Genomic DNA, 12,871 nt, shown 5'->3' with positions numbered 1-12,871 from the left:
AGATACATTCACCAGTTTCTGTGTAATGATCACAAGCCAGTTAGTTCAGTCTTGGGTCTTATATATTTCCTACTCATAATCTGGAGAGCAAATGATTTCATGGTTTTAGAAGAGTAGCCACAGCCTCGTGCCAGAAGAGCAGTGTGCACCTTGGGTCCCACAAGTGGGACAGAGATCTGGTATGTGAGATACTCTCTACTTTCAAGTGGGAAAAATTTCCCAGACAAAGTTTAGATTTCTCTAAAAATTGTGCAGGCATATCTTGTTTTATAACATACCTGAAGAGTATTTTCTTTGCCTATACCTACAGCAGTGGGGCCAGAAATTCCTCCTGAGTGTTGGGGAGATGAACAGAATGGCTTGGGCTGCAGTACACACCTGGTCCAAAGGATCTGTATGCCTGTCAACCCTTTGCACAGACCTCTTGGAAGCAGTTTATGGCTTTGAAATCACCATCCTCTGCTCTCACTTAGATGTTGACCTACTCTGTGAACGTACTACACGGTAAAACTTTTCTCTCTTCCTGTTTCAAAAAAAGTTTGACCTGTTCATGTAACTCACTACAGAAAGGCCAGACATGATCAAAATATTATGGACCAAGTCAGTAATGAACTTGGATGGAATTTGGACATGTAAGTGCAAAAAGTGCAAAACTACAGGTTTCCCTGATGGTTCCCTCACAGTAGACTCTTCTCAGATCAGGGGCCATACCAGCTGGTGAGCATCAAACCCAGAACATGTGAATTTATTTGCATTTCAAAATAGGGGAGGTTTCCCCTGTATCATTTACCTGTGAATGACTGCATGAAGAGAGAGGGAAGCACAAGGGATCTTACATTTTTGTATTGGCTGAAATATATAAGTCCACTAATTATATTATTAAAAAATGCTTTGTTAAAAATTGTTGAAGTCAGATTTTAATGACAATTAAATTAAGTGCAGTGATCTTCCCTTCAGTGAAGTCAGATTTTCAGCTGCTACCCACCATGGCCTTTACCCAGCTGTTACCCAAAGCAATGTTTTTTAAACAAACACTGTGTGCCTTGAAAATTCTGTATGACAGATGATCTCAAAATGAAGATTATTTAAGGGTCTGTGACTAAGGTCCATCAGCAAGTGTCTAGTCTTCCAGGTTGCTGCTACCTCTGTTTGAAAACACCAAAGTGAGTGCTGGCCAGATTATCTCCTCTGTCCATGCTAACACTGCTTACATACATCATATCTCTCTTTCTGCTGTTTTATCTTCCAGAGTGAAGGTAATATCTGAGTAGGTCATTAAATTTTATTCAGAATGTTAAGAACCTTCTCAGCTCTCTTTGACTCTCTGGTCCTATTCACTGCCTGCTTCAGGGGACAGATTAGAGGTCTGCGTTATTTTGCTTTCAGGATTTGTCTCAATGGATCATGTTAAATCCTGCTTCAACTAACATGCAGATGAAAATACAGTATAGTAAAACTTAAAAAATACTACCACAAACACTACCAAGAGTTAGCAGAAAACTCAGGTGGAGGCCTTAGATAGAACAATGGTGGGAGACATGAACACATACGGATACAGAGCACTTGTCTTCCCCTAGACAATCGTGTTCAATACTTATTGTCTTCAAATTAGTGGCTTCCTGACTGCACAGCCATCTCCTTTGCAAACAAATCTTTCCCTGTGGCAAATTCCAGCACCAAAGCAGAGCCATTCAATGTGGTCTACCTCTTGTTCCTGCTCTTTGTGTTGCCAGCTCTTGGGTGGCTGGAAATTGCCTCTGTCAGGAAAGAGCACAGGGAACGGCACTCAGAAATGTTGTGATAAAAAGAGACAGTCAGTGCCCTTCCCAGTGTTTTGTTTTGATACTCTTCAGTTCTCCATTACAAACAATAATGAGAGGCTGAATACCCTGAATAATAACAAACCAGATAATTTTCTTTTTCTGCCCACTCAGTGTTTCTGCTACACAGTTCCCGGGATGCTCATTGCCAGGATGCCAGGTTAGCTCTCAGAAAGCAATACAGAAATGTGCCACCCAAATGGCAGCATTCTTGACCCTGAGCCAGGAGTGGACCCAGCAAGGCTGGGAGAAAAAGGTGGGTGCAGAGTGGACAGGGCTGCACCACTGCTGTGTTTCTGGAAGCAACAAAGCTCTGTTCTCACACCACTGCCTTTGAGCAAAGTCCTGCCAGGTCCACGCTGGCTCTTTGCCCGTGATACAATTTACCCACAAACAAGATAATTCATCCATGGAAAATGAACAGTGGATCTATCAGCTGTTTCTTTTGTAAAACTGCCACCCTGCAGCAACACCAATGAAGCATGACCTTGGTGTAGGCACTGTTGCTCTTGCTTTGACACCTTGTCGACAACGTTCCACATGCCAACAGCTACAACCCTCAGTGAGCTGACGGGGGTACCAGAAGCTGAACCTCAGAAGGACTTTTTGCCTGTACCAGCTATCCCAGTCATCTGCTGTGTCTGGCTTCTCAGTTCCATCACTCAACACCATTCCAGCCAGTTTGATGCAGTGCTGCTGTGTGCTCTGCGGGTGCAGCCTGAGCCTTTGTCACCCAACCATGGTTTGGTTTGCCAGAAGCTCAGTCTTCAGTACTCTCACTTGCACTGGTTTGAGATCAAGACTCTTTGGTAATCCACTGACCTGAGACTTTAAAGTAATACAGGCAACTCAGCATCTACATAGATTCCCATGGATTTCTGCAAATAAGCTGCTTGAATGGAAAGGAAGTGGCTAAAGACCAGTGAAGGTTTGTGCCCAAAGATTTTTGAGTCTATCTATCAGCATCTGAAGGTAAGGAGTTGTCATGGGGACTTCAGCCTTTCATCAGCACTGGAAAATGACACATAGCCACTTAGCTACAAAACCCCGGTATTTAGATATTTGTCTCCTAGTACTTATATAATTCTAAACTTGTAGTCCTAAAGTCTCGGTCCTTTTGTCCTCATTATTTAGATAATTAGACCTCACAAAGCCTTATGAAAACGGTGATGATATTCCGAAATTGTTAACTTGAATTAATAAGACTTGAGGGGGGAGAGTGTTTCAGGGTTTTTTCGGTAGATCTTCTAGGTAGAACTACTAACAGACTTGCTGTCTGAAGAGGCTTTCTGCCAGTCCACTGCATCCTGCCTTGCATGGACTCACCATGGCAAGCCAGAGCTCCTCTACTAAGAGAATCAAATGAGTTATGGATCATTATATCTTAGAAACACAGATGGAACTTTTTGATAAACTTCTGATATTGTACTGTTTATTAATATGTGGAGCTGTTACACAGTTTCTGCAGGTACTGGAGTAGATATTTACAAGTACCAGGTAACCACTTTCCCTTTAAACTAAACTCATTTAGGGGATTGCTGAATCAGGAACTGTATGTCTTTCTACTGTGTCTTTTGAAGTTAATCTCCTGTATTTATACTAGATTTTTTTTTCATCAATAATGATCTTAGATAAAACAGTGTATATTCACCCATGGATATTGTCTATGCACTTCCGAATACCTTGATGGAATTGCAAATTATAGTTTACATTCTAGTATACTGGAATATTATACCAGCACTTCCTGTGATAATCTCGTAAATGCTATGATCTTTATTATCTCAGTAAATTTTTCTTCTTGAAGTTACCCAGGAATTTTAGGAGATCTTCATACAGATACTTAAAGAAATTAGTCATTTTATATATCTCATTTGGCCAGATCACACTTAATGAGTACCAGTTTAGTAGCCTTTGGGAGCATTTTATTAAATTCTCACATCCAACTTCATCAGAAAGAACCCTCATGCCATACTTCTACTTCTCTGTGCCCAGACTCACAGGCTTATCCTGTCACTAATCCTCTGACTTCAGGGAAACTGCTGGGGGAATATGATGCTATTCACATAACTAAAGGCATCACAGTCTGTCTCTTCAAAAGATATTTTTTCTCTTTAAACCCAACCTGCACCTAACTAACCTGGCAGCAATAATTTTTAGAGCTGTGTGGTTTACTCTCATCTACTTGTTCTAGTCGTTCCACTACACTGCTGATCTGCACAGGGAGACTGAAAAAAAATGAGCCAAAACATCAGTTGAGTAAACCTTCACTTCACAAAAGAGAAAAACTTGACAAATCTGACAGGCTAGTGCAAAAGGAGCATAGAAATCCCTACCAAAAATATGTGGGAGGGAACGTATATTTAAAATAGGACCGCCTAATTCAGCTGCTAAGTCAGTGTAAGGAGCTCTGTACGTCTGTGTGTGAGGGAGGGAGAGGGAAAGACAGAGAGGGAGAGAGGAGCAGAGGGAGGGAGGGGGGGGAGAAAGAGACCAATGTGCCTTTCACAGAGCTGGGAGCTTGATGGGAATGTTTGATTAGCTCCTCTCTGAAAGAAAAAAGGTGTCCAGGCCTCCCTCTGCTGCCTGCCTCTTTTTCTGTAAAATAATGTTGGCTGGAGTTCGGGGTACAGAAAAGCTTGGAAAAAAATCCACTCTCATACTGTGTGGAGAAAAGGAATAAAAAGTTGCGCACACCTCAAGCAAGGTAATTCTGATGTTGTTTCTCTGCTATATTTATTTAGGGGGGAGTGGGGGAAGTTGTGTTTTTTGCCTGTTGATAATAGTTAAATATTTTCACTGCTGAGAAACTGTAGGGACATGATGTTTTATTTAGCATTCCAGCTGTGTGCTTAGGATCAAAGACCTAAGAAGTTGAAGACATAAAAGTAGAATGAAATTGTACTTTACTCATATATACTTCATGAAGTATTTATGAAAGCATTAAGCCCCTGCTGTTAAAGTGGACACATATACTCATTCCCTGAACAGCAAGAGCTTAGCTATATGATAAAGAATGGTGTGTATAAGCCACACACCAATAGATATTAATTCAAGCCTTCTGTTCAAATAGTGTGTGATAGACAGTGCAACTTGTTCCTAAGTTTAAAACTGTTTTGCTTTCAAGACTTTTTCACGAAGTCTTTTTGATCAATAAGAAGGTGTGTCCTGTATCATTAATTAACACTACCTGGCACTGGGGAACACTAATCTCCAAGGCACAGAATGGAAAATGGTATTATTCCAGTGATGTGTGTTTCTGTGGCGTGAACTCCCTCGCTAATGGATAGAGATGTATGAACAGTACAGTAGCCTAGACTCTATACAGCCTTTTGTGATGAGTGCTTGTTTTGGTGGTGAGGCTCCAAAAATGAATAGCATTGTCAAGCCTGCCACAGCCGCTCAGCTCTCTGTGGAGAGATTAGAGTCTGGATAAGTCTCTTCAAAATGTGATTTCTCTCCGCTAGTACAAACATGAACCAAATGCCCCAAGCTAAATATCAACTCTAGTTAATATTTTGTTCCTAGAGTTTATGACAACTACACCACATTCAGAGCAAAAAGCAAAATTACAGATTACAGAGGCAAGTCCTCCTTAGAGCACACTGCTTTTTCTCTAACCTCTCCAAAATGTAAACAAAACACCAAAACAAAAGAAAACATACACAGGGAAAAATGTGTTTAGATGGCTGTTAAAATACATTTTACTGAGAAGAGCCATGGGGTTGTATGTGTTTATAGCTTTTGTTTTCCTATATGCATCCTGAAATTAAAAACACTTTGCATTTGTCTACACTCAAAGAAAATCTATGTTTTTCTGTATCTGTATTATCATATTCAGACTTTACTCAGTTCATCACTTGAATGACAGTCATGGCTGTAAGACTGATCTCTTTCAGAGATGCACAGAGAACTCAAGCAAAAATAACTGCATGACAAACACATTAATTTTCAAGTATTAAGTTGGTATCTTATATTAAACAGACTTATTTTGCTTGCATTTTTTATCTAATCCTTTGAGTTGCTGGGGTTGTTCTCACCGGGATGACTTCCTGTCTTTTAGCTATTCAGGACATAAAAAGCATTTATTTAAGAAGAAACTTTGAATGTATTGCTAATACTGTGTTTCCACCTGTAGTAGTAATGTTATGTTCTTAACTTGCCTTTAACTTGTTCCTACCTTTACTTTATGTAAGTCACTTTTCCCCTAGTGGTATAATTACAGCACTTACCACTGACTGGCTGAACCAAGCAGTTTTACTAGCTACACGAGCTTTCCTCACACTTGGAATGCAAGAGAGATACTCGACGTCGATTCTCTTTTGTCTAATAAGGATGAGATCCTACAAAAGCCTTTCCTTTAGAGGGGGCATTAACAAGGTGTTCCCTTTTCACCCAGTTACTGACTTCCACAGAAGTAGCAGGAAATGAATTTTTACTCTCCTTTTAGTCAAAATTAATTGGAGTATTTCTAAAAGGGGACTGCCTGAGCCACATTGTGAACACAGAAGCTGGGAAAACAGACTAATTACTTCATGTTAAACATCAGAATTACTTATTATTTCTAGCCATTGTTTCTTAGAAAACTTTGCTAAAAATAAACCTGAAGTTTATGTAACAATGGCATCAAAAACTTGACCATATCTGGTCTGTCTGGGGAATTTTGAACTTTTTCCTTTTCACCTCTGAACCACAAATAAAGCTCTAGTCAGAAAATACTGCAAACCTAAGGCTCAGATCATGCATGTACAAGTCCCCCACTTTACAAAAATCTCCTAAATCACAGAACCATAGATTGGTTTGGGTTGGAAGGAACCTTAAAGACCACCTAACCATTCCAACCCCGCTGCCATGAGCAGGGATAACTTTCACCAGACCAGGTTGCTCAGAGCCGTATCCAGTCTGGCCTTGAACACTTCATGTGACATCCCCAACTTCTCTGGGCAATCTGTGGCAGTGCCTCACCTTCCTCAAAGTGAAGAATTTCTTCCTAGTATCTAATCTAAACCTACTCTCTTTCAGTTTAAATGTTGATAGGTAAGTCATTTAAGGCACCTGGATGAAATGAGCAAGAAAAAGTGATAGCTCTGTTTAGTACCTGCAAGTATGCCTGTATTCGTGAGAAAAAGTTCTGTGGCACTTGTAGACATGAACAGCCTGTATAGTGGGACTGGCATGGGCAGGTGCCAGAGCAACAAAATCTGTGTTGGTCCATTGCAATTGGCTGGGATGACAGTGTCTTTTCTGGATAGGTAATGAAAAACAAAAGTCTGGAATTTTCTGGAAGTCCTGGGGGGATGTTCTGGCCCCCTGAAGCTCTGGGTACACCCCAGGACTCCTCCAGCCTGCTGCACCATCAGCTGAAGTTTAGATTTCTCATTCAGGGCTCAGGAAGTGGACACTGAACATACAATATGTCCTTCCTTCTAAAAACCTGTCCATCATACCGGTTGTGTTGAGAAACAGAAACACAGAAGTGCAAAACTGGTGTTTGATTTTTTAAAAATAAAAGAAAAATAATAATCATAATAATCATCAGCATGTACGGTACAAAAAGCCAGGGAGGCTGCAGCTACAGTAGTCACGGGTCTGCCCTCTGCACCTTCCTCCTGTGGAGTAGATTTTTAAGTTCAGAGTCGGAGGGAGAAATAGGTGCTTAACACCTACTTAGAGCACTTCAATTCCTCTTTTGAACTTGCCGGGGCACAAGGAGCCCCCTTGTCCCAGCGCCGCCTGGGGAGCCTGCGCTAGAGCTCAGCTGGGCCCTGGGACAATGCAGCCCCTGTTCTGGGCCCGGCTGTCGCACAGAGACTATAATTATCTCTCTTCTAATGACCAGCCAGGCAAGATAACAGTTTTCATGCTATGTTTAGAAAACAATGTCTTACTACAAATTGACGGTTCATTCGTCTGCAAAAGAGTCTCTCTAACAGTCCTAAAGCAGCTGCCATTCTTTTGCATCCCAGTTCCTTTATTTGCTGCACATTTCCCTTTTGGAAAACCTGAGTAAATGCTGCGCAGGCAGCACAGCTTTCTGCTGCCACACAAGAAGCTCAGAAAGGCACAGAAATGCCCAGAAAATCTGTAGCTGTTGAGATTGTATCTCTGTTAGTAAATAAAACCCTGACGGTGTGTCTTGTCAGACCCTGCATCACCCTTGTGAACTCTCGAAGCCCCCAGCCCAAAGGGGCTGCAGGCACCGCTGCAAGCACGATGCAGGGCAGCAGTAAAACTGCCTTGTACCGACTCCTGACGATGCCCAGAGGAAAGCAAGCTGATGCAAAAAAGAGGGATGTGAAGGGACTTGTAGATAAAATGGGAGCATGTATTACTGACAAACTTTTCTTCCAGCACTGCGGCCCATAGACAAGTCAGGGTCTACTGAAATTCTGTAGGCTCCAAAGGCATCTGTGGGGTAGCTGTACTGAGCAGCAGCGACTGAAGCTTGTGTGGGTATAGCTGCCCCTTGCAAAGACCGTGAGGTGCCAGGTTTGGGCAGTCCTGACAGCATGGCACTCATGGGCGAGCTGCCCAAGTATTTGCTCTGGGCTCAGCAAACATTCTGCGCCTAACTCTGTGCTGGGGCAGCTCTACATTTAGTGGTGTCTGAGGGCTGCTACCACATCCTCTGCAGGTGCCCTGCCAGCAGAGAACAGAGCCCATTCCCTATTTCTGCAGCCAGCTCACCCTCATCTCGCTTGCCATCTTTTCTGTTCTCCTCTGCAGCAGGACGTGGCTGGGTTGCCTTGGGCTGTCTTTCCTCTTTGGGCTCATTTTTCAGTGACCGGGGCCTGGAAAAAAACCCAGAAAGTGTTGAACAGAAAGAAAATTTCCCAACGGCTTGGAAGCATCAATATTTCTCATGAAAATGCATTTTAATTTCAAAAAATAAATAACACCATCTGCAGCGTTGTCCTTCTCTTTTTAAGCAGAACGCCCAAATCTATAGCTCATATCCTGAACTGGAAACACGTTCGCATTCAGAAGAGTATAAGCATCTCTGGTTCATTCAAATTATCTAGGTTTATGCAGCTCTTAACACCAGTCTTGCTTGAACTGACTTTCCAGCACTTCTAAAGTCCATCCCATCTTTGCTTTATCTCCAGAACTTCAGAGTGCATTAAGAGGTCAGTGGCACATTAAGAACACAGTCAGTTACCCTTAATGTGACTCATTCTACAGAACATCCCATAGACACAGATATAAAAAATACATTCAACTTGCATTTGCAAACTGTTACTCAGCCTATCACCTTATAAAATATCTTTGTAAATGTAACACATGTAACACAGCAGCCAACAGTCCTTCAGCTGGCAGCTTGTTTCGTATGAAAGAAGTGCATAATTGCCAAGTGACAGTTACACATGCGCCAAAATTTCAGGGAAAATTCTGAATGTTCTCGTGTAGCTTCGTGCAGTCCTTTAATGTCCCCACCAGGATGATCTGGGGATTTCCAACACCTTCAGTCTTGTACACAAAACTGTGGAAATTTTTACCTCTCAAAAATCACTCATTTACAAGGAAGTTTGGACACAGCCATGTCTGTGCCTCTCAATCTCCCTGCCAGGTTCCTTTAGGGACTCAGAAGGCTTCATTCTTTTTTGTTTCCCCCAAATACATCGTTCACCCTTCAGCCCATAGAACAGGGGTGAGACATAGAGGAAAGCTGGCAGCAGTGCTGTGTATTCTGGCTGTGGACAACTTCAGTGAGTCAGAGCTACAAAAGGGTAAGGGCTCCCTGACTACAGGGCTATTTTCACAGCTGCCAGCCAGCTGAGGATGATGGGAGTCCGTCCTGCTCGCCTTGGTGGGAGCCCATCCTTCTCACTTCTCTTGCACTGCATCTTCAACACTTCAGAATTTTGTTCTCCTGGGCTTGGCTGAAGAAGTTTTAGGACATGAAGCATAGGAAGAAAGAGGCTGTTTGGAAATGAGACTACATGGGTAGGGGAGTGTCCAGATGGGGGAAGTGAGAGGTTAGAGAAGTATAGAGTAGTTCCAATGGAACAATTTGGTACAAATATTACAAGGGCAATTACTGGCATCACATAAGTCAGAAAAACCTACTTTCACCCTGTTTTGGAGACAGATTTTCCACCAAACTGCATCTCAAAATATGTGGTCATTTGAGACATAAAGCCTCAGTCTTCCGTGGTCTACATCTTCTATTCTCATTGGTGAGATCTGTGTGTAGAAAGAAATACATAGATTAGGGAATAATTAGATTTGAAGTAGAAGCTCATATGGTAATCTCCTAAAGCCAAAGTTCAGAACAAAATTCCTGAGCATGGAAGTAGATTATACAATACTGAGGTCTGCAGGCTTGGTTTGTTTTAAAAACAAAAGACCACAAATTAAGAGTTCCTGCTCCCAGTCCGTGTGGTTTCCTTTTTTGATCTTGGTCTCTCAGAAGCAGAACCCTGTGGTTCATTTCTATGCAAAACCAGAAGGTTTTAAAATATTCTAATATACAAAATTAGTAAAAGAATGTTTCTCAGCAATTTCTGGCTGCACCTACACTGTCACAGTATCCAGGACTGGGCTCTGGAGGCCACTTTCTCTGCCATCATGTTTTCTAGCTCTTCATTTCCCCTCCAGGGCACTCAGATACCAAGGAATGTAGTTTTGGAAGCTTAGCTATTCCTCATGTTGTCTGCATGACCCATATGTTAGAGAGACCACTCCTGCCAGTTGCCAAGGGCTGCCAACACACATGCCATAAGGCTGCACAGCTTGGCCCTCACTGTGTCGTGTCTCTCACCAGCACCTCCACCAACAGCATGTCTTCAGAAAACCAGCACTACCCATAATAGCCTCATTTATAGTGCTGGCACTCATTCAAATCCATAGCTCACTTTCCTCCCAAAAGAAGCCTGGAGCCCCGAGATGTCTTCTTCAGTCATTAAAAAATGGAAACACTACTCACAGGTCCATGGTTTTCAAAGTGTTCCCCAGAAGAGCCCTCGTCAGGTGAGAGACCTCAGCCTGACTGTGCCTGCTGGGTTGCAGGTGGGCTGCAGACCAGCATCAGGTGGGAGGGATACAACTGGAACAGTCTGTAGCAAAGGCAAAGCAGCAATGACCACGGGCTGGGGAGGGTCATGGGCAGGGTATGGAGGAGGGTGGCCATGCAGAACGTCCTGGGGTGTGGGGTCGGGCATCCTGACCCTCAGCAGCTGACCCTTCAAGGAGGCAAGTGATTTGGAGGTCCCAACAAAGCAGCACTAGAAGATGACTGAGGGGCATAAGGTGGTTTGGGGTTGTTTTCTGATTTGGCTTTTGTAGTGACCTCCTAGTAGTACAGGTTAGTTTTTTCTAAACTAAAGGTATCCGAAAGATATTTATCTGAGAAGGCTTGAAGGAAACATTTCCAATTAGAAATAATGCAGTTAAGAAGAAATAACATTTTTTGAAAAGTACAAAATATATAAGGAAAAATGTTATGCAGTGCAAGGAGCATGAGACTATCATTTTTAAGAGATCTGTAATGCAAAATTGAAACTAATTTCTTAACTTCAATTTTCTGGTTTCCACCACAGAAGTGGATTTCAGCTTAGGCTTTCAAAATGGTTTCTACAGCATTCCTGTGTTTCCTGATTTGCTGAAGACCTTTTGTGAAAGGTGGTTCCTTGATCAAGTTGTCATTACTAGACATAAATTAATTTCACCACTTACTGCCTTACTTCAAACCAGTGCCACATGCCAGGGTAGTTCCAGTTTTGGTTTGTTTTTTTTTTAATAACAAATATTTTCTGACTCCTTATCCAACCAGTCCCTGGCTTTGGCATGGGACATCACTAGTCATACAAACTGTAGGAGTTACTGAATTGATAAAAGTTTTCCGTGAGCTATTGTATAAATTTACTAGCATGCTTAACGATGAGTTTGGCTTTTGATCTAGACATATAATTCACTTTTGTAGTAAAGGGTTACGTGTAGCTTTAATAAGCAGAGAGTAAACATCCTAAGGTTTCTCTAAATTTCTGCTTCTAAGTTTCTACCTAAAAAAAAATGTTGTTTTGTTTGAACATGCTACAGAAATTCCAAAACCATCCCCAGGGTTATGTGCAGTTTTTTCAGTGCCTTTAACAGAAATTCTTTGCTTTCAGACTAAATATGTACCTTTAGGGCAATTCTGACACACGACACCAATTCTTAGTTTGCAGGCAGCACAACAGCATGGTTACTCCGTGCTCTTTATTGTCCAATCTGAGAAACCATGTATTGCACTTTAAAAAGTCACTTTGACCTGTTTGAACTATTTGTTGGAAATAGAAAATGGGACATTTTCTAAAAAAAAAAAGAAAGAAGGAAATGTGGCCACAAATCTCATGCTACAAAGCTAGCACAACCCTCCACAGCACTGCTGAATTGCAAGTACTTGCCTCTGCCCTCTATTTCTTGGGAAAATGGCAGTGCCAGAGATTGATGGCACCTGGCTGGGGTCTGAATGATGTTAAGCAGAAGTAGTCAAATTAGAAAAGGGGAAGAAGTTTGCCTGAGAGTGAGGGGGGCAGATATGTGAGCAGACAAAAGCCATGGTGGGGAGGAGAACAGAGGGAGGAATTTTTCTGGATAGGGATTCACAGGTTTAAGCTAACAGCAATTCCCAATGAGGTACGAAAGCTGTGCATCAAAATGAAAAATTAATGCATAATATATTAGCAGAAACCAGGAAAGCACACTGTAATGGTCCCTAAAGAAGTCATCATCCAGATAGTCCAAATTATATTTTCTCTGTGGGTGGGTGACATATTCTAAATGTATCCTTCCTTTGCTGGAAGGGGCAGGTCAGACCAACATAATTGATGGCTTTCTTGCTGAGACAGATGAACGTGTATAATCATTGCAGTTTTATTTAAGCTCTGAGAAAGGTCCGGCAAGTTAAATCACACTGTAGTCTTAAATAAATTACTTTCTTCTGAAAGAGCTCTGTGGTAAGTAGAGAAATCATCGTCACTGTTACTTCAACCTTATGTTTTAATTTCAGGGCATTGCATGAACACAAAATGAGTAGTGCAGAGCTGCTTGCATTTTTTTGTCTCTAAATTGCT

General features: G+C 41.9%; 1 protein-coding gene across 1 annotated transcript in view; it reads left to right on the top strand.

Annotated features, from left to right (window-relative positions):
- The first annotated feature begins 2,562 nt into the window (after positions 1–2,562).
- VIT (vitrin) overlaps positions 2,563–12,871 on the top strand; it is a 56,766-nt gene continuing 46,457 nt past the window's right edge. The window contains exon 1 of the mRNA XM_008643415.2: positions 2,563–2,792. Within this exon, the coding sequence (XP_008641637.2) occupies positions 2,718–2,792 (75 nt within the window). The 5' untranslated portion in view covers positions 2,563–2,717. The remainder of the gene's footprint in view (positions 2,793–12,871) is intronic.

Source organism: Corvus brachyrhynchos, unplaced genomic scaffold (genome assembly GCF_000691975.1).
Source record: "Corvus brachyrhynchos isolate BGI_N302 unplaced genomic scaffold, ASM69197v1 scaffold70, whole genome shotgun sequence".
NCBI lineage: Eukaryota > Metazoa > Chordata > Aves > Passeriformes > Corvidae > Corvus > Corvus brachyrhynchos.
This window is presented reverse-complemented; position numbering and strand designations above follow the sequence as displayed.